The sequence below is a fragment of the Panulirus ornatus genome, chromosome 53, assembly GCF_036320965.1.
Source record: "Panulirus ornatus isolate Po-2019 chromosome 53, ASM3632096v1, whole genome shotgun sequence".
Taxonomy (NCBI): domain Eukaryota; kingdom Metazoa; phylum Arthropoda; class Malacostraca; order Decapoda; family Palinuridae; genus Panulirus; species Panulirus ornatus.
In genome coordinates, this window is record NC_092276.1 from 8,483,882 (window position 1) to 8,510,522 (window position 26,641).

The window sequence follows — 26,641 nt, forward strand, 5'->3', positions numbered from 1 at the left end:
ACCCAGCCACAATATACATGCAGTACAGCAATACAGCTTCTGTACCAGGGCAAGTACGATCACACACACACACACACACACACACACACACACCACAGGCGAACTGATGCGCGAGGCCGCGTCAGGAAGCAGACTGCCTCATAGGCTCTCGGTAAAACCCGAACGGAAGACAAGAGCGTTCTGTTTACCCCCACCCCTGCCTGGGGCAGGAGGGGGTTGCTTATACTCTCTCTCTCTCTCTCTCTCTCTCTCTCTCTCTCTCTCTCTCTCTCTCACATTGTGAGTGGAGCCCACAATTTCCAGGTCTTCCCGTGTACTGGTCTCGCGCTGGCCGGGATGGGCCATTATATCGGCGGCAGGTAAACTGTCGTGTGTGTATTGTCGGGGGTTCGTGACGTCGATCGTGGGTTTGTCTGTGATTGTGGGTTTACATTTAAGCGCAGGTTTCCAATTGTTGGTTGACTCTAAGTTGTGGGGTTAACCATTTGAGGATGAGTCTGCGTTTGTGTGTTTAGTCTGCATTTAAGGTCTGATGTAGGTAGGGACTTTATTGTTATTATTATTATTATTATTATTATTATTATTATTATTATTATTGTTGTTGTTATAATGATAATAGGTTTATTTTCCAAGAAAGTTATACGTGGTATAATGACATTATATCCTGGTTTTCAATATTATGTTTGATAATAATAATAATAATAATAATGATAATAATAATAATAATAATGATAATAATAATAATAGTTTCATGTGTGGCGGGGTGGCGGCGGGAATGGATGAAGGCAGCATGTATGAATATGTACATGTGTATATATGTATATGTCTGTATATGTATACGTTGAAATGTATAGATATTTATATGTGCGTGTGTGGGCGTTTATTTATATACATTTTATGTGATGGGTTGGGCCATTCTTTCATCTGTTTCCCTGCGCTACCTCGCTAACGCGGGAGACAGCGACAAAGCATAATAGAACCTTTGATAATGATAATAATGATAATAGTAATGATAATAATAATAATGATAATAATAATAATAATAATAATAATAATAATAATAATAATAATAATGATAATATAGAAGGTTTATTTACCAAGAAAGTTAACATTATGTCTTGGTTTCCAATATAACATTACATGGTTAACTTATATGTTACTGTATTGGTATATGGAGTGTGGACGCTGGGTGTTGTATGGGGATGGTGGTCATACTGGCTCTGTTGGAGGTGTCCTGGGCGGCGGTGATGGTGTTGTTGGTGGTGACGACGTCACGATGGTGATGGCTGGTGAAGTTGGTGGTGTTGGTGACGATGACACGATGGTGATGGGTGGTGGAAGTTGGTGGTGTTGGTAACGACACGATGGTGATGGGTGGTGGTGTTGATGGTGTTGGTTACGACAGCACGGTGGTGATGGGTGGTGGAAGTTGGTGGTGTTGGTGACGACTACACGGTGGTGATGGGTGGTGGAAGTTGGTGGTGTTGGTGGACTCGTCGCGTCGTTCACGGTTCACAAGTCAACCTGTGAATGAGTTCGTGACTGTCTGATGCCGCCCTTGGCCACCACCATCGCCCAGCTCAACCTTCCCGGGTTCGAAGCCAAGTAGCTCCACCTCGCCACTCGCCTCTACCATCACCACCACCACCATCACCACCGCCATCACCAGTGTTGTTCTCGTATCACTTAGTCCTGGTGCTTTGGTCAAGCTGTTTCTATACGACAGAAAGTCTCCTCCTCCTGTATTATGCGGATGTGAAGAGGTGGCTAGCAATGAAGGAAGTGACAGACGTTGTAGTAATGAAGGAAGTGACAGACTTTGAAGTAATGAATGCAGGGACAGACGTTGTAGTAATGAATGCAGCAACAAACGTTTAAGTATTGAAGACATGGACAGACGTTGAAGTAATGAATGCAGCGACAAACGTTGAAGTAATGAAGACAGGGACAGACGCTGTAGTGATGAATGCAGCGACAGACGTTGATGTATTGAATGCAGGGACAGACGCTGAAGTAATGAATACAAGGACAAACGTTGATGTATTGAATGCAGGTACAAACGTTGATGTATTGAATGCAGGTACAAACGTTGATGTAATAAAGGCCATGACCAACATTGAAATAATGAAGGTGAATGAAAACGTTGAAGAGATGAAGGTAGACACAAACGTTGAAGTCATGAAGGCAGACACGCTAACGTTGAAGTCATTAAAGCAGACACAAACGTTGAAGTCACGAAGGCAGACACAAACGTTGAGCCATTGAAACGTTTGTTGAAGGATGATAAGTTATCATTCATCACAGATACTACGTCGCTGTCCATTTTTCTACCTCGTGAGTTCGACGGCACGAGCCTGTGATGCTTGACCTTTGACCTAACCCACTAGAGTCAGGTCAATGGCCGGGCTGTGTCATGACTGAGGGTCTTTAACCGTCGTAGTCAAGGATTGTACCGTCATCGCCATGGGTCGTACCGTCATACTGAAGGTTTACAGTCATGCTCAGTGGTCGTACCGTCATACTGAAGGTTTACAGTCATGCTCAGTGGTCGTAGCGTCATGTTCCAGGGTCGCACTGTCATGCTCAAGGGTCGTACCGTCATGCTCCAGGGTTGCACCGTCGAGTTCAAGGGTCGTATTGCCACGTTCGAAGGTCGTACCGTCGTGCTCAAGGGTCGCACCGTCGTGCTTAGGTATTGTACCGTCTTGCATAGGGGTCGTACACACACGCTTGGGGGTCGTACCGTCGTGTTCAAGGGGTCATACCGTAGTACACAAGTGTCGCACGCACATGCATAGGCGTCGTACCATCCTTCACGTGGGAGGTAAAAGATGAGTCTTGTGCTGAACATCTTTGAAAGTGATGTTTCGTATATTCTGGTAAGTGTAAATAATGCTCCAGTATATTGAAATGTTTTATTATATACATATACGTTTTGAGGCAAACCTTAATAATCACATGGACCTGCGCGGTGTAGCGGTTAGCGTCCCCGACAGGGTCGAACGCATATAGGGTCGATTCCAGGTTGCGGCAGTCGGTCCACAGTTAACCCAGGGTTGGTCGATAGAATATGTAGCGTGATTGAGATAGCCTTGATTAGGGCCTCAGTTGCCCGTGCCGTCCCAGCTATAACGTGTGAAATAATTACATTTGAAGGTTAGCAATGCATTAATTACATTACTAGCGTTCTTAAGATGACTTGAGTGACAGGATTTCCATTAGGTAATCGCTGGTGACGTTGATGTTCACGATTCGATAGTTCCCTATTTCGAGCTGTTTGATTCTCTCGATAATGATGTCTTCGTCTTGGTCAGTGACGGAGTCATAGTCCCAGGGTGTGATCCCCCGTGGGCGGAGGTGGGCGTACGGGGAATGAGGGGCGCCCACCAGGTACACTGTGGCCAGCAGCGATACTCGAACCGTCAGCACCCTCTCGTGGAGACCTTGCTCCGACACCCCCCAGGCATTGAGACACTTGGCGGCGAAGTAGAAATTCTTGTAGTCTGGCTCTCCGTCAGGTTTCTTGCGCATGGAGTAGAAGAAGACGAAGTTGGTGGCGGCGCGGACGGGCGGGACGAAGTTCCTCCGGCAAGGGTTGCCAGTGAGCGGGGTGGCGTCCCTGATGCTGCTGGAGAAGTGTTCCTTCCACTGCGGCAGGAGCAGGCGTCCCACGTCCTCCAGGGGGACGTGAGGCCGTCTTACCAGAGGCTTGGATTGGAAGTAGGCCTCCGTGCTCCAGGCATCGCTGTTCACGCCTATGCCGTAGTGCAGCGTCCTGGTGACCTCTGGGAATACACACTCCCTGCCTCCACTTCCGTGCTTGTACAGCCACTCGTCATAGAAGAGGGTGTCGCCCTCGGAAGCGACCTTCGGCCATATGCGGACGACTTCGTTGACGAACTCAAGTGACAGAGCGTAACCCCACTCTACTTGCACCCGCGCTCGAAGTACCGTGTGTGGGTCGTGTGCTATCCCGTTAAAACCAGTAGCCGAGTAAGCGTTGATGCAGTACAGCGTAGGGTCGGCGTGGAGGAGCCAGAGCGTCTGGCTCATGAAGGAGAAGAAGTCGGGGGAGACTTGGACGTCCTCGTCGAGGAGTATAACGGCGGGGGCGTCGGGAAAGGTGTGGGCGACGAGGTGGAAGACGCTGCGGTAGTAACGGAAGAGCTTGTTGTTGTCTCGGCCGTGGACGGGAAGTGTGGTGAAGTTGACGTTGATGAGACGGAGGAGTTGTGTGGTGGCTGGTGGGGCGTCGCCCAGGACGACCAGGAGGTTGTCATGTTGCGCCCCTGGTGCCGCCAGGAGGGTGGTGAGGGTGTGGTAGAGATACTGGTATCTGTTGCCTGCCGTGACCACTACGGGCACCCCGGCCAGGGCCGCTTGGTGGACCACGGGCCCAGCAGTGGGCCCAGGTAGTGGGTCAGGACTGTACTCGTCGCAGAGGCCGCCCATGGCACCGTGGGCGGCGCAGTACTGCCATCGTTGGTGTTGTAGGTAACTGTTGTTGTCAGAAGGTGTTGGCAGGAGTGAGAGTGGAAGGATAAGGTGGGCGTGGTGTGGGGCGTGGTCTTGGATGACGGCCGTCTCGGAGATGGTGCGTCCGCCCTTGACAAAGACCCATGTCCAGTGTGCCAAGGGCGTGAGGTGGAGGGCGAAGAGTGAGCCAAGTTGGGCTAGTTGGTGGGCAGCGTGACGAAGACCTACAGTGCCAGACACTGCTACCGTCATGACCACGATGCGTCCCGCTGCCACGCGTGACAAGTGCCACTCCAGGTCTGCCCAGTGGGCCCAGTACTGCCCCAGTGGGAACACCTGCACAGAGAATAAACATTGTTAGTGGGTTCAGTACTGCCCCAGTGGGAACACCTGCACAAACAACATTCATTGTTAGTGGGTTCAATACTGCCTCTAGAAACACCTGCACAGACAGGAGACAGTTAGTTGGTTCAATACAGCCCTAGTGGGAACACCTGCACAGACTACAAACATTGTTAGCCACATTTCTGTTGGTGGAGAGGTAAAGCATATACGCATACTGTCGTAATAAGTCTGTTATCATAGCAATCAGATATTACTGATAACAAGATTAATTATATGGAAGATAGCGAATGGCAACCAGATACTGCAGGACAATGATTTGCCCTGTCTCATTAGAAGATACCTTGCTATGGTATTGTAGCACCAGACGTATGACTCTTATGTACATTGTGACATTAGCTTTGTGTTACCTTGTGGAAGATGGTCGATGCTCGACGCTGGTCCAGTATAGAGAGTGTGATGCCTGGCTGTGGTGGGGTAGTGGTTGTAGTAGTGGCTGGGTCTGGTGGGGATGAGGTCGTGGTTGATACCTGTGGCTGTGTCCAGCGCTCCTCACTCAGGACCTCTGTTCTCACCTCACCGCCACACCTGGGTATGGCCACCACGAACTTGATATACTTGCAGAATCATTTGAATATTATATGAATATAAAGGTAGAAGGCCAGAGAGCATTTTCAATAAGAGATAGAAGCCCAGTGAATATTTTCAATAAAAGATAGAAGCCCAGAGAATATTTTCAACAAAAGATAGAAGCCCAGAGAATATTTTCAATAAAAGATAGAAGCCCAGAGAGTATTTTCAATTAAAGATAGAAGCCCAGAGAATATTTTCAACAAAAGATAGAAGCCCAGAGAATATTTTCAATAAAAGATAGAAGCCCAGAGAATATTTTCAATAAAATATAGATGCCCAGTGAGTATTTTTGATAAAATATAGAAGCCCAATGAGTATTTTTGATAAAATATAAAAGCCCATGGAGTATTTTCATTGAAAGACGTGTTTTCAATAAAAGATAGAAACCCAGTGAGTACTTACAATATAAGATTGAAACCTTCAAAAAAAAAAAAAGATTATCTCTCAGAAATAAGCATTGTAGTATGACAAAAACTATGGACTCTATCGTGTACTTCTCTGGCCAAAGTGACTGCAGTTTCAATGTATACCATCTCGTGTATGCTGGTGTTAAAGCTACTTACTGACGCAGCTCTCAAGAGACTTACTGCAGTGGGCTGCGTTTTTTGGCAAGATATAATACCTACCAGTGTGAGAGGGAGTGTGGTAGGGTTTGGTCAGGTGCTGCACACACGGCTCCGACGATAGAGTGGTGTGAGAGGGAGTGTGGTAGGGTTTGGTCAGGTGCTGCACACACGGCTCCGACGATAGAGTGGTGTGAGAGGGAGTGTGGTAGGGTTTGGTCAGGTGGTTCACACACGGCTCCGACGATAGAGTGGTGTGAGAGGGAGTGTGGTAGGGTTTGGTCAGGTGGTTCACACATGGCTTCGACGTGAGAGTGGTGTGAGAGGGAGTGTGGTAGGGTTTGGTCAGGTGGTGCACACACGGCTCCGACGTGGTAGTAAAGGATTGTAGGAGTTGAAGGACTTGACTCGGATAAGATGGTAAAGGGTTTTATCAGGTGTGGTGAAAGATATTCGAGATGATGGACATGACTCACACGTGGTAGTAAAGGAGTCTGGAGATGGTGGACATGACTCACACGTGGTAGTAAAGGAGTGTGGAGATGGTGGACATGACTCACACGTGGTAGTAAAGGAGTGTGGAGATGGTGGACATGACTCACACGTCTCACACGTGGTAGTAAAGGAGTGTGGAGATGGTGGACATGACTCACACGTGGTAGTAAAGGGGTCTGGAGATGGTGGACATGACTCACACGTGGTAGTAAAGGAGTGTGGAGGTGGTGGACATGACTCACACGTGGTAGTAAAGGAGTGTGGAGATGGTGGACATGACTCACACGTGGTAGTAAAGGAGTGTGGAGATGGTGGACATGACTCACACGTGGTAGTAAAGGAGTGTGGAGATGGTGGACATGACTCACACGTGGTAGTAAAGGAGTGTGGAGATGGTGGACATGACTCACACGTGGTAGTAAAGGAGTCTGGAGATGGTGGACATGACTCACACGTGGTAGTAAAGGAGTGTGGAGATGGTGGACATGACTCACACGTGGTAGTAAAGGAGTGTGGAGATGGTGGACATGACTCACAGTGGTAGTAAAGGAGTCTGGAGATGGTGGACATGACTCCGTCAGTGGTAGCAGTATGGGATGTCTGACAGCAACGTGTTGGTTACCTGGAGTTGCTCTTGTGTGGTTGCTGGGGACATGACTCCACCTGTAGCCCCCAACCACGCCCTCCGGACCACACCGCCACGCCCACCTCGCTGCCACCGCGCCCACCACAAGAAGAAAATATCACGGATCATTATCACCACCTTCTAGTGGTCCACCACGTGACCTGTACATTCAACCTAACGATCTAACAATGTGTAATCACCTCTAACCCTGCCCTAACGGTGTGAGTTAGAATGACAAATGATAGATATTCCACATATTTCATAGAGACGTGAAGGCATTTGGCTCAGTGGGGCATTGCGGGGATACAGGTAGTGTTATACTGCTGGACAGATTGCGTTACCTCGTGTGTGGTGTGGGTGGTGTGCGGTGGTGTGGCGCTACCACCTGGGTGCACGCCAGCCACCACAGCCAAAGCCACCGTCTCATAACGCGCAGCCTTCGCGCTCCCGCTGATGATAAGAGACGGTGCCTGCAGGCCTTTCAAGGTTGCGATCCCTCGCGTACCTTGTTACTTATGTACTGTCTCATTGTACACTTGGAGTGTGTGATTACCTTGTACTTTACGACACTTTACTGTACGGTACACGACACTTTACTGTACGGTACGACGCTTTTCTCCACGGTACGACACTTTACTGTACGGTACACGACTCTTTACTGTACGGTACACGACACTTTACTGTACGGTACACGACACTTTACTGTACGGTACACGACACTTTACTGTACGGTACACGACACTTTACTGTACGGTACATGACACTTTACTGTGCGGTACACGACACTTTACTGTACGGTACACGACACTTTACTGTACGGTACACGACTCTTTACTGTACGGTACACGACACTTTACTGTACGGTACACGACGCCTGCTTAGTTTTAAGATGGGCATCTTGACAGCCTCCTATGTTGTGGCTTACGCTTCACATGTCGACGGGTCTATACCGTTATGGGAGTTTTCTCCACGCTGGTCGGCTGGCTGACTCGTAGAGTCTCACGCTGGTTGGTTGGCTGACTCAAGGAGTCTCACGCTGGTTGGTTGGCTGACTCAAGGAGTCTCGCGCTGGTTGGTTGGCTGACTCAAGGAGTCTCGCGCTGGTTGGTTGGCTGACTCGTAGAGTCTCACGCTGGTTGGTTGGCTGACTTGTAGAGTCTCACGCTGGTTGGTTGGCTGACTCAAGGAGTCTCACGCTGGTCGGCTGGCTGACTCGTGGAGTCTCACGCTGGCTGGTTGGCTGACTCGTGGAGTCTCACGCTGGTTGGTTGGCTGACTTGTAGAGTCTCACGCTGGCTGGTTGGCTGACTCGTAGAGTCTCACGCTGGTTGGTTGGCTGACTCGTAGAGTCTCACGCTGGTTGGTTGGCTGACTCAAGGAGTCTCACGCTGGTCGGCTGGCTGACTCGTGGAGTCTCACGCTGGCTGGTTGGCTGACTCGTGGAGTCTCACGCTGGTTGACTTGTAGAGTCTCACGCTAGCTGGTTGGCTGACTCGTGGAGTCTCACGCTGGTTGGTTGGCTGACTCAAGGAGTCTCACGCTGGTTCGGCTGGCTGACTCACGTAGTCTCACTCTGGTTCGGCTGGCTGACTCACATAGTCTCACGCTGGTTCGGCTGGCTGACTGACTCACTTAGTCTCAACGGTGGTCGGGTAGTTGACTCATGTAGTCTTATCTTGGTCGGGTGGTTTACTCCGGTAGGTAGCTCGACCCTGGTCGGCGGACCCACCTACCAGGACGTTGGGCGGGTGAAGTGAGGTGGGCTGTAGCATTTCTTGCCAGGTTTTCCCGGTTGGTTCGACACCAGCGCCACCTATACAGCCGAGCCTGGCAGACGTGAGAGGTCTGCTCGATGGCACTTATACAGAAGCACGTCCGTGGGTGATGAGGAGGATGTCTCCGCAGACGTCCGTGGATTGCCACGTACGCGTCCTTCTTTGGCCGCGCGCATGTCCGTGGTTGACTACGCAGTCGTCCATTGTTGGCCACACACACACACACACACACACACACACACACACGGACGTGTCCGTGGTTGGCCATACACGTCCGTGGCAGGGTATACCACTACCCTTTGCTTTCGTAGCCTTCCTTATTCGCCTTGTACCCTAAACCCGCTGAGCACGACGGCATGGCCCCGGGTCACAGCGGTACGCCCTTGAGCACGACGGTGCACCCTTGAGCACAACGGTACGCCCTTGAGCACGACGGGGCACCCCTGAGCACAACGGTACGCCCTTGAGCACGACTGTGCACCCCTGAGCACAACGGTACGCCCCTGAGCACGACGGTGCACCCTTGTGCAAAGTGGTACGACCCTTGAGTTGTGGTGACCCTAAAGACCATTGTACCTCAAGAGTCGGTACCGTCTTGCTAAAGGGTCGTACCGCTTGATAACAGGCTTGTGGCGTATACGGTACACGGTACACCACTTGTGTACCACGCCGTTCGTGAAGTAGCGCCCCAGTTCCATAGTGTAGCTGGTCGAGTCGTTCGCCTCATAGACGGAAGGACTCCAGTTCGACTCCCGTCCTCACTGACGGTGCGTTTGGGCAGGCAGCCACAGCCTGATTGGACACATTACCTATTGCTAAGTTACGATATCGAACGGCGGCCATATTTTTTTTTTTTTTTTTTTACTGTGTCTTTCGTTCTGTTTGTCTCTTTCGTCTTTGCTGTTAGTTGACCATACAGTCAGTACGTAACGTAACGTAAACGGTAAGGTAAGGTAACGTAACTTAACGTAAACGGTAAGGTAACGTAACGTAAACGGTAAGGTAAGGTAACGTAACGTAAACGGTAAGGTAACGTAACGTAAACGGTAAGGTAAGGTAACGTAACGTAAACGGTAAGGTAACAACGGAACGTAAACGGTAAGGTAACGTAAGGTAACGTAACGTAAACTGTAAGGTAAGGTAACGTAACGTAAACTGTAAGGTAAGGTAACGTAACGTAACTTATCGTAATCGAACAGTTAAGCGACGGTTGTCAGTTTGTGTTTCTTATTCTGTTGTTGTATTTAAATGAGTCTGTTATCGATCGTCTTGGATATCATATGTAAAAGGATTGTTGTGTAATCATATATATATATATATATATATATATATATATATATATATATATATATATATATATATATATATATATATATATATTGCAGTAGGTCACAGTGGTGCGTGTGATCTTGTATTTACTGATAACCACAAGGAAAATGAAACACGATAACTTCCCAAGTGCACTTTCGTGTAACGATCACAACGTCAGGGGATATATATATATATATATATATATATATATATATATATATATATATATATATATATATATATATATATATATTATCTTGTGGAGGCTAACGTGAAGATTTGTATGGGTTTTCAGAAAAGAAGAGTGAATGTTGGGGTGAAGAGGGTGGTGAGAGTAAGTGAGCTTGGGAAGGAGACCTGTGTGAGGAAGTACCAGGAGAGACTGAGTACAGAATGGAAAAAGGTGAGAACAATGGAAGTAAGGGGAGTGGGGGAGGAATGGGATGTATTTAGGGAATCAGTGATGGATTGCGCAAAAGATGCTTGTGGCATGAGAAGAGTGGGAGGTGGGTTGATTAGAAAGGGTAGTGAGTGGTGGGATGAAGAAGTAAGAGTATTAGTGAAAGAGAAGAGAGAGGCATTTGGACGATTTTTGCAGGGAAAAAATGCAATTGAGTGGGAGATGTATAAAAGAAAGAGACAGGAGGTCAAGAGAAAGGTGCAAGAGGTGAAAAAAAGGGCAAATGAGAGTTGGGGTGAGAGAGTATCATTAAATTTTAGGGAGAATAAAAAGATGTTCTGGAAGGAGGTAAATAAAGTGCGTAAGACAAGGGAGCAAATGGGAACTTCAGTGAAGGGCGCAAATGGGGAGGTGATAACAAGTAGTGGTGATGTGAGAAGGAGATGGAGTGAGTATTTTGAAGGTTTGTTGAATGTGTTTGATGATAGAGTGGCAGATATAGGGTGTTTTGGTCGAGGTGGTGTGCAAAGTGAGAGGGTTAGGGAAAATGATTTGGTAAACAGAGAAGAGGTAGTGAAAGCTTTGCGGAAGATGAAAGCCGGCAAGGCAGCAGGTTTGGATGGTATTGCAGTGGAATTTATAAAAAAAAAGGGGTGACTGTATTGTTGACTGGTTGGTAAGGTTATTTAATGTATGTATGACTCATGGTGAGGTGCCTGAGGATTGGCGGAATGCGTGCATAGTGCCATTGTACAAAGGCAAAGGGGATAAGAGTGAGTGCTCAAATTACAGAGGTATAAGTTTGTTGAGTATTCCTGGTAAATTATATGGGAGGGTATTGATTGAGAGGGTGAAGGCATGTACAGAGCATCAGATTGGGGAAGAGCAGTGTGGTTTCAGAAGTGGTAGAGGATGTGTGGATCAGGTGTTTGCTTTGAAGAATGTATGTGAGAAATACTTAGAAAAGCAAATGGATTTGTATGTAGCATTTATGGATCTGGAGAAGGCATATGATAGAGTTGATAGAGATGCTCTGTGGAAGGTATTAAGAATATATGGTGTGGGAGGAAAGTTGATAGAAGCAGTGAAAAGTTTTTATCGAGGATGTAAGGCATGTGTACGTGTAGGAAGAGAGGAAAGTGATTGGTTCTCAGTGAATGTAGGTTTGCGGCAGGGGTGTGTGATGTCTCCATGGTTGTTTAATTTGTTTATGGATGGGGTTGTTAGGGAGGTAAATGCAAGAGTTTTGGAAAGAGGGGCAAGTATGAAGTCTGTTGGGGATGAGAGAGCTTGGGAAGTGAGTCAGTTGTTGTTCGCTGATGATACAGCGCTGGTGGCTGATTCATGTGAGAAACTGCAGAAGCTGGTGACTGAGTTTGGTAAAGTGTGTGAAAGAAGAAAGTTAAGAGTAAATGTGAATAAGAGCAAGGTTATTAGGTACAGTAGGGTTGAGGGTCAAGTCAATTGGGAGGTGAGTTTGAATGGAGCAAAACTGGAGGAAGTGAAGTGTTTTAGATATCTGGGAGTGGATCTGGCAGCGGATGGAACCATGGAAGCGGAAGTGGATCATAGGGTGGGGGAGGGGGCGAAAATTCTGGGGGCCTTGAAGAATGTGTGGAAGTCGAGAACATTATCTCGGAAAGCAAAAATGGGTATGTTTGAAGGAATAGTGGTTCCAACAATGTTGTATGGTTGCGAGGCGTGGGCTATGGATAGAGTTGTGCGCAGGAGGATGGATGTGCTGGAAATGAGATGTTTGAGGACAATGTGTGGTGTGAGGTGGTTTGATCGAGTGAGTAACGTAAGGGTAAGAGAGATGTGTGGAAATAAAAAGAGCGTGGTTGAGAGAGCAGAAGAGGGTGTTTTGAAGTGGTTTGGGCACATGGAGAGAATGAGTGAGGAAAGATTGACCAAGAGGATATATGTGTCGGAGGTGGAGGGAACGAGAAGAGGGAGACCAAATTGGAGATGGAAAGATGGAGTGAAAAAGATTTTGTGTGATCGGGGCCTGAACATGCAGGAGGGTGAAAGGAGGGCAAGGAATAGAGTGAATTGGAGCGTTGTGGTATACCGGGGTTGACGTGCTGTCAGTGGATTGAATCAAGGCATGTGAAGCGTCTGGGGTAAACCATGGAAAGCTGTGTAGGTATGTATATTTGCGTGTGTGGACGTATGTATATACATGTGTATGGGGGGGGGGGTTGGGCCATTTCTTTCGTCTGTTTCCTTGCGCTACCTCGCTAACGCGGGAGACAGCGACAAAGTATAATAAATAAATATAAATATATATATATATATATATATATATATATATATATATATATATATATATATATATATATATATATATAGAGAGAGAGAGAGAGAGAGAGAGAGAGAGAGAGAGAGAGATCCGTACTCACTCACGTCCAGTGGTGGCTGTCATGTCTTGCTCACACCATACCATGTACGCTGGTGAAAGAAGAATGAAAGTGATCTCACTAGAATGGTGACGGAATTGATGTGGCGGAGGGCGTGATAGGTGATGTTAACGTTCGTAGGTTGACTTGGTGAATGGGAGGGTGTTTGAACAGCGCAGGTTGACGTGGTGAATGGAAGGGTGCAGCGCAGGTTGACGTGGTGAATGGGAGGGTGTTTGAGCTGCGCAGGTCGACTTGGTGAATGGGAGTGTGTTTGAACAGCGCAGGTTGACGTTGTGAATGGGAGTGTGTTTGAGCAGCGCAGGTTGACGTGGTGAATGGGAGTGTGTTTGAGCAGCGCAGGTCGACGTGGTGAATGGGAGTGTGTTTGAACAGCGCAGGTTGACATGGTGAATGGGAGGGTGTTTGAGCGGCGCAGAGGTTGACGTGGTGAATGAGAATGTGTTCTTGAGTATCGTAATAGGTTGAATGGGAAGGTACGGACCCATCTCGGCCCACGTCACCTCAACCTCTGGCTCATCTTCCTCCTCCTACTGCCGGTGTTGGTGACGGCTCACAACTCCCCCAGCCTGTACCCCGGGTTCAGCCATAAGTCACGTACGTTATCTGATGTACAGTACACAGGAACTGGTGACTCTGTACTTCGGTGGTGTTGTGGACCCATGGCACTATCAGATCTCACGATCTTGTAGGGTAAGGATGTGTGTGTGTGTGTGTGTGTGTGTGTGTGTGTGTGTGTGTGTGTGTGACCAGGGCAATACATACACTTGTGAGGACAAATGTGTGGAAGTGTGTGTGTGTGTGTGTGTGTGACCAGGGCAATACATACTTACACTTGTGAGGACAGATGCGTGGAAGATCAGGGCAGATATACACTTGTGTGGAAGACCAGGCAAGGCATACTCAAGTATGTAAGTACAGTTGCATGTTTGACCAAGGCAGTGCACACTTACACTTGTAAGGACAGTTGTATATGTGACCAGGTCAGTACTCTGGTATAGACAGTGACAACAGTTGTGTAGAAGATAAGGGTATATGAAACCTAGCGTTTGTGGTGAAGGTTGTAAGATTAGTAACGTTATTTACCATCGCACATGTCATGGGTTAAGGGAGGCATTACAAGCCACCAGACTGACTCGCGTGTTTTTGAGGTATACTAATAGTGGAGGTGAATGTGAGGGCTAGGATGGACACCAGTTAGGAAATTAGTTCCGTGTGTGTGTGTGTGTGTGTGGTGCTGGAAACTGTGAGAGGTGAGGTGGCCGTACCCAGCCACACCTTCCTGCCTGCCTGCCTACCTACCTATGTACCACACCACCACCACCACCACCAGACTGGCCTGTTGCCTCCCTCCTCCCTCACGGTGCCTCACGTTGCGTAGGACCCCTGCTCGCTGCCCACCCATCCACCCGACTCATGGGTGGAATTCCATCGAAGCTAAACAGGTGCATGGTGGAATCCACAGGGGGATAATACATATATGTGGTAGAGTTCTCAGCAGGTATATATCCACAGAATCCAAAATACATATGGCAGATTGTACGAATTTTTTTTTCATTAAAGACAATATATATATATATATATATATATATATATATATATATATATATAGGGGGATAGGGGATTAAGAATACTTCCCACGTATTCCCTGCGTGTCGTAGAAGGCGACTAAAAGGGGAGGGAGCGGGGGGGCTGGAAATCCTCCTCTCTCGTTTTTTCTTAATTTTCCAAAAGACGGAACAGAGGGGGGGCCAGGTGAGGATATTCCACAAAGGCCCAGTCCTCTGTTCTTAACGCTACCTCGCTAACGCGGGAAATGGCGAATAGTTTAAAAGAAAAAAGAAAAAGATATATTGGAAAGTATCACAATTTTGCGCGTGATCAAGTATATTCTTGTGAGTCCACGGGGAAAATGAAACACCATAAGTTCCCAAGTGCGCGTTCGTGTGATAATCACATCATCAGTCAATTGATATACAACGAAGAGACGTAGCTAGGACGCTATTTGTTAAGCAAGTGATTGTGTTGGACAATCACTTGTTTACCAAACGGCGTCCTAGCTACGTCTCTTCGTTGTATATCAACTGACTTATATTTCTTTCTTGTTTATGTATATATTTGCCTCGTTACATATTTCATTACACTATGCTTCTAGTTTATATATGTAATTAGATATTTCTTCTTGATTGATGATGTTTTTAAAGTTTGGTCTTTCTATTGCAGGTGAGTGTGGTGGTTCTGTGATCACTGTGTTAGTGACGGGACTGTACGGGTGAGTATGTACTGGGTCAGTGTTGTGTTGTACTGTTGTGTTGTACTGGGTAGTGTTGTGTTGTACTGGGTAGTGTTGTGTTGTACTGGGGCAGTGTTGTGTTGTACTGGGTAGTGTTGTGTTGTACTGTTGTGTTGTACTGGGTAGTGTTGTGTTGTACTGGGGCAGTGTTGTGTTGTACTGGGGCAGTGTTGTGTTGTACTGGGCAGTGTTGTGTTGTACTGGGGCAGTGTTGTGTTGTACTGTTGTGTTGTACTGGGTAGTGTTGTGTTGTACTGGGTAGTGTTGTGTTGTACTGGGTAGTGTTGTGTTGTACTGGGGCAGTGTTGTGTTGTACCGGGTAGTGTTCTGTTGTACTGGGGCAGTGTTGTGTTGTACTGGGTAGTGTTGTGTTGTACTGGGTAGTGTTGTGTTGTACCGGGTAGTGTTGTGTTGTACTGGGTAGTGTTGTGTTGTACTGGGGCAGTGTTGTGTTGTACTGGGTAGTGTTGTGTTGTACTGGGTAGTGTTGTGTTGTACCGGGCAGTGTTGTGTTGTACTGGGTAGTGTTGTGTTGTACTGGGGCAGTGTTGTGTTGTACCGGGTAGTGTTGTGTTGTACTGGGGCAGTGTTGTGTTGTACTGGGTAGTGTTGTGTTGTACTGGGTAGTGTTGTGTTGTACTGGGGCAGTGTTGTGTTGTACTGGGGCAGTGTTGTGTTGTACTGGGTAGTGTTGTGTTGTACTGGGGCAGTGTTGTGTTGTACTGGGTAGTGTTGTGTTGTACTGGGTAGTGTTGTGTTGTACCGGGTAGTGTTGTGTTGTACTGGGTAGTGTTGTGTTGTACTGGGTAGTGTTGTGTTGTACCGGGTAGTGTTCTGTTGTACTGGGTCAGTGTTGTGTTGTACTGGGTAGTGTTGTGTTGTACTGGGGCAGTGTTGTGTTGTACCGGGTAGTGTTGTGTTGTACCGGGTAGTGTTGTGTTGTACTGGGGCAGTGTTGTGTTGTACTGGGTAGTGTTGTGTTGTACTGGGTAGTGTTGTGTTGTACTGGGGCAGTGTTGTGTTGTACTGGGTAGTGTTGTGTTGTACTGGGTAGTGTTGTGTTGTACTGGGGCAGTGTTGTGTTGTACCGGGTAGTGTTCTGTTGTACTGGGTCAGTGTTGTGTTGTACTGGGTAGTGTTGTGTTGTACTGGGGCAGTGTTGTGTTGTACCGGGTAGTGTTGTGTTGTACCGGGTAGTGTTGTGTTGTACTGGGGCAGTGTTGTGTTGTACTGGGTAGTGTTGTGTTGTACTGGGTAGTGTTGTGTTGTACTGGGGCAGTGTTGTGTTGTACCGGGTAGTGTTGTGTTGTACTGGGTATGTCTAGTGTTGGTACAGTGAGTTGTACTGGGTAAGTATGTAGTGTTCATGGCAGTGTTGCACTGGCTATGTCTAGTGTTGGGAGGGGTTGATACAGTTTGTGTTGCGCGTCACGTGACGCGGACGGTGGCGTTGCCACGAGAGTGTTTCCTGTTGGCTCGTGGGTTGGGAGAGGAGAGGGGGAGGTCTGGCTGGGCGAACAGCTGTCCCAAAGGTCGTTGATCTGCTCCACCAATTTACCATCTCTCTCTCTCTCTCTCTCTCTCTCTCTCTCTCTCTCTCTCTCTCTCTCTCTCTCTCTCTCTCTCTCTCTCTCTCTCTCTCACACGCACACACACACACACACACCATCGTCATCCGTGACAGGTGGCAACAATGGAGGTAATCACCTCATTAAGACGTGACCAGCAGGTCATTAGCTGACTCGTGTAACACTGTGTTTCCACACTGTTCAGCCCAGAAGACGTAACAGTGGACCATGTCGCCTGCATTACAGTGTAGACTGGTGTAACCTGGCTTTCCACAAGCAGGCGTCATGTAATGGGTGTGTGATTACGTCGTTTCCAGAGTGGAAGAACCTCGTCAATTCTCTCTTTCTTGAGTCTGAAAGTCTTATGTTTATAATGCCATCAATCATGGGAGCACGTTGCTTTCTTGGACAAGATGCTCAAAGTGTCAGCAATGTTCCCGGCGTGTGTAAAAAGGTACTGCTGAAGTGGCGTGTGTAGAGAGGCACTGCTGAAGTGGCGTGTGTAGAGGAGTAATGCTTAAGTGGCGTGTGTAGAGAGGCACTGCTGAAGTGGCGTGTGTAGAGAGATACTACTTAAGTGGCGTGTGTAGAGAGATACTGCTTAAGTGGCGTGTATAGAGAGGTAGTACTTAAATGGCGTGTGTAGAGAAGCAATGCTTAAGTGGCGTGTGTAGAGAAGTGCTTAAGTGGCGTACGCAGAGAAGTGCTTAAGTAGCATTGGTTCTGAGCTCTTTTAGGTATTCGATCGGGTATATTTGTACTCTCCCCGTGGACCGTGTTGCCTGAGGGCGCCGCCCCTGGGCGAATATACCCGACGTCAGCGCTCCGTTAAGCTGCTTGACGTGGCGGCCTCCCCTTAGCACCACGGTGTTCCATCGTCTCCTCCGAGGATGTAGGTAGGTTGAGATAATTGTAGGGGAGATATAGAGGTAAGGCAGGGTGTGTGTGTGTAGGGCGCGGGGGGGATGGAGTGTCCTCCTCTTGCTTGTGTGGTGGAGCTGGCTGGGTAGTGAGGGTGTGTGGTGTCCCCAGGGTGACGAATGATCCGGCCCAGCCCCTCCCGCTCATCTTGTGTGTGTGTGTGTGTGTGTGTGTGTGTGTGTGTGTGTGTGTGGAGAGAGAGAGAGAGAGAGAGAGAGAGAGAGAGAGAGAGAGAGAGAGTGTTACATCCACACACAGACCGTACACTACTGAAAAAAGAAAAGATGTAGTCTTCTTATAAGCAGTGGAAGGAAAAGAATATTAGAGAGAGAGAGAGAGAGAGAGAGAGAGAGAGAGAGAGAGAGAGAGAGAGAGAGAGAGAGAGAGAGAGAGAGAGAGGAACGTGCGGTGGCCGGGCCTGGGATCGTTCCCTCACCCGGGGTGGCTAACTGTACTGTATCTCCTCGCTCGAGTCTTGGTGGTAACTCTGCCCGCGTGGCGCGCTGGTGCCACAATGGCTGGAACATTGACCCTACGACCCCTGGGCCATGATGGCTCGACCCCTTGAGCACGACGTCACGACCCCTGGACCATGACGGGTCGACCCCTTGAGCACGACGTCACGACCCCTGGACCATGATGGGTCGACCCCCTTGAGCACGACGTCACGACCCCTGGACCATGACGATCCTACCCCTTGAGCATGTCGGTACGACCCCTCTAGCACTATGATTCCATCCCCTTGAGCAAGAGCCCTTTAGGGAGGACCCCATGACCACGACTTTACGACCCCTCGAACACGTCGGTACGACCCCCTCCATGAGCTCTGCGGTACGTCCTTGAAGCACGACCTTTGTTTTTTTTTCTTTGGCTATGATGCCATGGCCGACCCTTAAGCTTTGTTGGGGTCAAGCGGTAGGCCATTATGGCCAAGGGTCGTACCGTCCTGCCCCAGTTGATCACCACTTCTCCGTCACACATCAGGCAGCGGCACTACTGCTGCTGCACCCACCTGTCCTCCTCACTGCTTGCCTTCACGCGCCACCCACCTGTCCTCCTCACTGCTTCCCTTCACGCGCCACCCACCTGCCCTCCTCACTGCTTCCCTTCACGCGCCACCCATCTGTCCTCACTGCTTCCCTTCACGCGCCACCCACCTGTCCTCCTCACTGCTTCCCTCCACGCACCACACTCACCTGCCTGCCAATCTGCGACCACTTCCATATGAAATGTGGTGCCCAAGGTACTCGTCATTTCTCTCAACCCATCGTCCTCATTCGACCATGATATACATTCCACCACCCGACTTCGTCTCTCTCTCTCTCTCTCTCTCTCTCTCTCTCTCTCTCTCTCTCTCTCTCTCTCTCCCCCTTGTATTCGCGTTGTGATTCAGTGGCGCATCCCACGTTAAGGTATTCTCTAATAAGATTTCTAACTGGTCGTACTTCAGCCTACGAGGCCTAGAGAGGAATGGCTTTGTCTTCCATTGTTCTCCTCCTGTTATACAACCGTCGATCATAATATGTTCTCCCATCATTGTGGCACTTACCACAGCCCCTCACTCAGTAAACACATCAAGGGTCTGCTAACACACCACCACCACTCAATAAACGCGAAGGTTGAGACATATTACACCTCCTCCACCACCTCTCCTCGTATAGACAAAATGTTCCCTTCCATCTCTTCCTTGTAACCCTTTCCACTCTGAAGTGTCGGATCAACAAACATTTGTGCAGGTCACATTGATGATTCCCCCCCACCCCACCCCCCCAATCCCCGACCATCCTCATGAAACAGTTCTTTTTCTACGTTTCCAACCAACGTGGCTTCGATGAAAGGCATTTAAGTCTCCCATGTGACGGTGACAGCATCCATTCTGTGTTGCTGGAGTGCAGGGCGCGGGTGCGAACGACTGACGAGTCTTCGGGTCATATGCGGCTCCGTGGGCTCCTCAGTTTTCTGTCATTTTGACCGAGGACGTCTCTTCCAAAGGCTCCTGGCGGGCCAAGCCCGCGCTAACTCACAGTAGTAGGGACATGTGGACTCCTCCGTGGCGGAAGTTCTTGGGGTGGGTAGTTCTTCTTCTGTGCTCCCAGTGAGACAGCTTCGGCAAAGAGGACTCTCCATTGGCGGTGTAGCGTCTTGCAGGCGGAGCCCGGGAACACACACACACACACATACACACACACACACACACACACACAGAGAAAACATCGTATCGGGAATTTTTCCTGTGTCGCCTGGGAGGTGTGGGCTTGGTGAATGGTGAGGGGTAAGGGGTGGGAGGTGATCCGTTGGTCTGTTCCCATCCGGCCCATCATGACCCGGGTAACAATACGTTTAATCATGGGTCACGATGTGGCTTGTTGTTGGTCACGATGTTGCGTATTGCATCATAGATTCAGCTGGTCATGTTTCGTAGGGGTGAGATGAATGAAAGGACCGGTAGTTTATAATGTGTATATATTTAGATACCTGTGTGTCTATAAGGGGAATATAAATCGGCCCGAAATGGAAATTCGTCAAGATGTGGATAGAATGTTCATGAGGTTTTCTGTCGTCATGTTTTTGTTCGCCACGATGGGGTTGAATTTATGCTGGTTGATCTCTTGATCGTCCACGATGAGGAACTCCTCCTCCGGGATCGTGTTGATGTCCCAGAGTGGGATTCCCATCGGCCGGAGGTGGGAGTATGATGAGTACGGCACCCCCACCAGGTAGAGAGTCGTGTGGCTGGAGAGGGGGACGATGCTGACGCCCTCGTGCTGCCCCTGGTCAGACAGGCCCCATCCGCCCACGCACGTCAGCAGGTCGAAGGACTGGGTCACGTCCGGCCCGCCCTCCCCCGTGGCGTCCAGACGGTAGAAGAAGACGTAGCGCGGCTCTGTGTCGTGCGTGGGCAGGAAGTCCCTGGTGCAGGGGTTGCCCCGTAACGCTCTTGCCCCGGTGATGTTGCGGGTCAGCTCCTGACGCCAGGCATCTTGCTGGAGCCGCTCCACTCCCACCAGAGGCACTCCGCCAGCCTCGTGCACCAAGGCTTTGTCCAGGAAGGCCCTCTCAGCCGTCAGGGCGTCGCCGTTCGTCCCTTGGCCGTAATGAAGGGCGCGACCCACCTCGGGATAAACGCACTCTCTCCCCCGTCTGACGTGTTTGTAGAGCCAGAAGTCGTATATAATAATCTCCGTGTCATGCTCGTCTTCTGGCCACAGGGACAGAGCCTCACGGACGAATTCCAACGTGACCGCGTATCCCCACTGCACCTGCAGGTCGCCACGAAACACGCGGGACGGATTGAATGCCCTATCGGAGAATCCCGTGATGGAGTGAGCGTTGATGCAGTACAGCGTAGGGTCGGCGTGGAGGAGCCAGAGCGTCTGGCTCATGAACGAGAAGAAGTCGGGGGAGACTTGGACGTCCTCGTCGAGGAGTATAACGGCGGGGGCGTCGGGGAAGGTGTGGGCGACGAGGTGGAAGACGCTGCGGTAGTAACGGAAGAGCTTGTTGTTGTCTCGGCCGTGGACGGGAAGTGTGGTGAAGTTGACGTTGATGAGACGGAGGAGTTGTGTGGTGGCTGGTGGGGCGTCGCCCAGGACGACCAGGAGGTTGTCGTGTTGCGCCCCTGGTGCCGCCAGGAGGGTGGTGAGGGTGTGGTAGAGATACTGGTATCTGTTGCCTGCCGTGACCACTACGGGCACCCCGGCCAGGGCCGCTTGGTGGACCACGGGCCCAGCAGTGGGCCCACTTAGTGGGTCAGAACTGTACTCGTCGCAGAGACCGCCCATGGCACCGTGGGCGGCGCAGTACTGCCATCGTTGGTGTTGTAGGTAACTGTTGTTGTCAGAAGGTATTGGCAGGAGTGAGAGAGGAAGGATGAGGTGGGCGTGGTGTGGGGCGTGGCCTTGGATGACGGTCGTCTCGGAGATGGTGCGTCCGCCCTTGACAAAGACCCATGTCCAGTGTGCCAAGGGCGTGAGGTGGAGGGCGAAGAGTGAGCCAAGTTGGGCAAGTTGGTGGGCAGCGTGACGAAGACCTACAGTGCCAGACACTGCCACCGTCATGACCACGATGCGTCCCGCTGCCACGCGTGACAAGTGCCACTCAAGATCTGCCCAGTGGGCCCAGTACTGCCCCAGTGGGAACACCTGCACAGAGAATAAACATTGTTAGTGGGCTCAGTACTGCCCCAGTGGGAACACCTGCACAAAGAACATTCATTGTTAGTTGGCTCATTACTGCACCAGCGGAAACACCTGCACAGACAATAGACTAAATGTTTGCCACCTGCTTGGTAGAGGAAGATTCAGTGCCTTTTTTTTTTTTATAGCTGTTTAAGTACATTTCTAACTGTAATGATAGTTATCCACATTGTCATAACTTTTGTTTGCCTCGGAGTGTGAGATCTGTTACACGACAGAGCTAAAGGATTTATTTGTGCGCACCTTCTTTGCTCAATAAAGTATACAGGATACCTTGCGTTTATCAGACTATACAGTAGCACAGTGTACCTTGTTGAAGATGACGGTGGGTTGGCGCTGGTTGAGTACGGTGAGGGTGATGCCCTCCTCCTGGTGGGGTTGTTGGTCCTCGTTCCTGGGCAGAGCCACACCCAGGCTGGCCACATCAGCGGGAGATGTAGTAGTGTTGTTGCAGGAGAGGATATGGTGATGGTGACGACACCCGCCCTCCACTGTGACGCCCCACCCGCTGAAGCTGGACCACACCCTCACCCCGATCATGCCGCTGCCGCTGGGGGAGACTCTGCTGCTACTGCTGCTGGGGGAAGAGCTGCTGCTGCTACTGCTGGGAGAAGAGCTGCTGCTGCTACTGCTGGGCGAAGAGCTGGAGTTGCTGCTCCTGGGAGAGAAGCAGTTTACACTCGGCAGTACAGTTAGCGAACAGAGTGAGCATATTGTAGACAGCATCAGCCACACAACACGGCCGGGACTTGACCTACGATAGCGCCACAAGTGGCGGGGCTGTGCTCGTGTCATGACAACACTCGTGGTGTTTGTACCGTCAATACGATGACTGTGGCTGCCTTGACGCCAGGCGATCCTACACTGTCTCATGACAACACCTCACTCCTCCAGATCCTCATGACAGCCTTATGTGAGTCATGATCTCTTAAGATTACTGTCATGCAGGAGGTCATGTTTCCACAAATTCACTATCTCCTCTTTGAGTTGTTATGCGGTAGTTAACTTCCATCCATACTGTGGAAACATGTCTTACACTTCACACTGTTACTTGGAGCACGTTGCACGTATTCACACTTAGGAATCTGACCACTTATGTGAGAGATGTGAGACAATAAAGCGAGGGAGATGTAGGGGGAGTGCAGCCATGGATGCAGCGAGAGACTGGAGGGGTGAGGGAGGCACGTGGATGTGTCAATACTGAGGACCCGTACCCTGGTGGAGGGAGGAAAGTATTGGCTGTTATTACTGTTGGTCTGTGTTCTACGTGGCGACCGACCGACCTCTCTGCCCACACCCTCCTCACCGCCCCCGCGCCGCCCCTCACTCACTTGAGGAAAACTCACTGAGTTATGTTGGCCGTCGCGGGCGAACCTCGCTGATGTGGGGCATTCTATGTTTTCCCTTAGGATTATAGCGTCTATACTTGGAGGGTTGGGAAATCCCTCCTCAGGGATCGTAGGCTCTGTACTTCCAGGGTTGAGACATCCCTCACGTTGGATGACGGTGTCTGTATTTACAGGGTTGGGACATCCCTCCCAAAGGATCCCAATGTCTATACTTAGATGGTTGGGACATCCCTCCCAAAGGATCCCAATGTCTATACTTAGATGGTTGGGATATCCCTCCCAAAGGATCCCAATGTCTATACTTAGAGGGTTGGGACATCCCTCCCAAAGGATCCCAATGTGTATACTTGGATGGTCGGGACATCCCTCTAGGAACCGTATCGCAAGGACCTTACTGGTAATACTCAGAAGGTTTATCACATTGAACTTGGAGTCTTACCTCTCTCTCCCAGCACCGGACCTTGCCCTATGGTCACAAATGTAGTTACGCCAAGACACCACTCACAGCGAAGGAGTCCTGGAGTCTTACCTCTCTCTCCCAGCACCGGACCTTGCCCTATGGTCACAAATGTAGTTACGCCAAGACACCACTCACTGCGAAGGAGTCCTGGTGCTGACCCGAAACTTTGTAAAGGCTGCACACCTTCCAGTTGCAGGGAAATGTAGACTCCATAGGAGTGATAAGTTCTCTGATGAGATTGTATTCCGGGCGATGAAGCCTCGCCAAAGGTGCCTTTTTACTAGCGGTGTAACCCTGAGCAGGTGGAGTCCGGTAGTATCATATATATATATATATATATATATATATATATATATATATATATATATATATATATATATATATATGTATATATATATATATATATATATATATATATATATATATATATATATATATATATATATATATGTATATATATATATATATATATATATATATATATATATATATATATATATATATATATATATATATATATATATATATTGCAAGAGATCACAGTGGTGTGCGTGATAAAACCACAGGAAAATGAAACACTAAGTTTATAAGTGCACTTTCGTGTAATGATCTCCCCTGACGATGTGATCATTACACGAAAGTGCACTTGGGAACTTACCGTGTTTCATTTTCCTGTTTTTTTGTTTTTTGTTTTTTGAAGGCACGGGCGCCTCCACCTGGTAAGCAAGTGGGATTTACAACCTTCCGTTAGACTCTGTATGATAACCATATTATTGGACTTAAATCCTTTGATACTAAGATATACTGTATCATAATGTTAATGATGGTATATATGTTCTCGAAATATGAACATAGGTTGGCATTAGGAAGATGTAGGTTTTTGGAGAAAGATTTGAAGAAAACATCAACTTGTTCTTCCTCCTCCTCCTCTTCTTCTTCTTCTTCTTCTTCTTCTTCTTCTTCTTCTTCTTCTTCTTCTTCTTCTTCTTCTTCTTCTCCTCCTCCTCCTCCTCCTCCTCCTCCTCCTCCTCCTCTTCTTCTTTCTTCTTCCTCTTCTTCTTCTTCCTCTTCTTTCTTCATCTTCCTCCTCCTCTTCTTCTTCCTCTTCTTCGTCTTCTGTGAGTTGGTTGCCACGGGTCAACACAGAGCGACCTTGCGCGTCAGCACCGCATTGGCTGTCACGTGCGCATCCTTGACCCAAGTTGCTGTCCTTTCTTTAATGGCCCTTCGGTTGCGGGGACACAGTCCACAAACATAGACTCTCTCTCTCTCTCTCTCTCTCTCTCTCTCTCTCTCTCTCTCTCTCTCTCTCTCTCTCTCTCTCTCTCTCTCTCTCTCTCTCTCTCTCTCTCACGTTCCATATTGTGACAACATGTAGTTCACGCGTTCATCATCCTCAGTCCCAGGTGTCCTTTATGCTTGTGTTTGAGGGAGCGAGAGATTACGTGCCTCGTGCGTGTCATAAGAGACGACTCGCACGGGCGGGCGGAGCTGGGGATTGGGAGGGATGGAAACCCCCTTGTCCCTGTGTCGTCACAGGAACAGAACAGAATATAGGAACAGGAACAGAACAGAATAGTAATAGGAACAGGAACAGAACAGAATAGGAACAGGAGCAGAACAGAACAGGAACAGAATAGGAACAGGAACAGAATAGTAATAGGAACAGGAACAGAACAGAATAGGAACAGAACAGAATAGGAACAGGAACAGAACAGAATAGGAACAGGAACAGAACAAAATAGGAACAGGAACAGAACAGAATAGGAACAGGAACAGAACAGAATAGGAACAGGAACAGAACAGAATAGGAACAGGAACAGAACAAAATAGGAACAGGAACAGAACAAAATAGGAACAGGAACAGAACAGGAACAGAACAGAAACAGTACAGAATAGGAACAGGAACAGAACAAAATAGGAACAGGAACAGAACAGGAACAGAACAGAAACAGTACAGAATAGGCACAGGAACAGAACAAAATAGGAACAGGAACAACAGGAACAGAACAGAAGCAGTACAGAATAGGAACAGGAACAGAACAAAATAGGAACAGGAACAGAACAGGAACAGAACAGAAACAGTACAGAATAGGAACAGGAACAGAAGAGAGAGCCTCGGAAGCTCAGGCCGGGATGTCTAAATGTGTGTGTGTGTGTGTGTGTGTGTGTGTGTGTGTGTGTGTGTGTGTGTGTGTGTGATGGGAGGAGCCTGATTGTTGTGGCTTTTGAGTCGTGTGGCACGAACACATCAGGAGGAGGGTTGAGAGGGGCGGGGCCCCCTTTTTATCGGGTGGGGGCCTCCTGTAGGCTGCACTCATGTCGGAGGAAGGAGCAGGGGGCGTCCGTGGAGTGAGAGAGAGAGAGAGAGAGAGAGAGAGAGAGAGAGAGAGAGAGAGAGAGAGAGAGGGGGGGGGGGGGGGGGGGGGGATTTCCTCGGCAAGACCCTACTCCTCTCCGTCCATTTGACGGCACTCTGCACATCTCCTATGCATCTCCCCTGGGAGCAGTCCATCTCCCCGGGGAGCCAGTCCTGTGCGTCATCTGCTGCTGTATTATGATGTACGAGACCGAGGACGTGAACTGAGGGTATGATGCACCTCGTCTCTCTCTCTTCTTGCCTGTTGGGGTGTTGAGTTGCGATATTTTTTTTTTCTTTTCTTTTCTTACCAATTTGCTGAACGTGAGTGCGAGTTAGCGTCTGCTGAGGGAGGGTCTTCCATCTCACCAATGGGGAATTTACTATGAAGCTTACGGGTCTAGATTCAACAATGCTACGCTTGATATCACTGTTTGATATATATATATATATAT

General features: G+C 48.9%; 2 protein-coding genes across 9 annotated transcripts in view; one reads left to right on the top strand and one right to left on the bottom strand.

Moving 5' to 3' along the window:
- Positions 1 to 26,641, top strand: part of atl (atlastin GTPase) — a 281,407-nt gene that overhangs the window by 181,992 nt on the left and 72,774 nt on the right. The window lies entirely within an intron of this gene.
- LOC139765220 (protein O-linked-mannose beta-1,2-N-acetylglucosaminyltransferase 1-like) lies at positions 1,818 to 24,018 on the bottom strand. 3 transcript variants are annotated; one of them, XM_071692537.1, is made up of 4 exons: positions 7,476 to 8,864; positions 7,132 to 7,221; positions 5,229 to 5,406; positions 1,818 to 4,812 (listed from the first exon to the last, which is right to left on the bottom strand). In XM_071692537.1, the coding sequence occupies exons 1-4, from the start codon at positions 7,559 to 7,561 to the stop codon at positions 3,190 to 3,192; spliced, it is 1,977 nt and encodes a 658-aa protein (XP_071548638.1). In that variant the 5' UTR covers positions 7,562 to 8,864; the 3' UTR covers positions 1,818 to 3,189. The 3 variants fall into 3 exon arrangements, with proteins under 3 accessions (XP_071548638.1, XP_071548636.1, XP_071548637.1); XM_071692535.1 differs by lacking the exons at positions 5,229 to 5,406; positions 7,132 to 7,221; positions 7,476 to 8,864 and adding an exon at positions 22,328 to 24,018 and having other exon boundaries at positions 1,820 to 4,812; XM_071692536.1 differs by lacking the exons at positions 1,818 to 4,812; positions 5,229 to 5,406; positions 7,132 to 7,221; positions 7,476 to 8,864 and adding exons at positions 18,671 to 21,964; positions 22,328 to 24,000.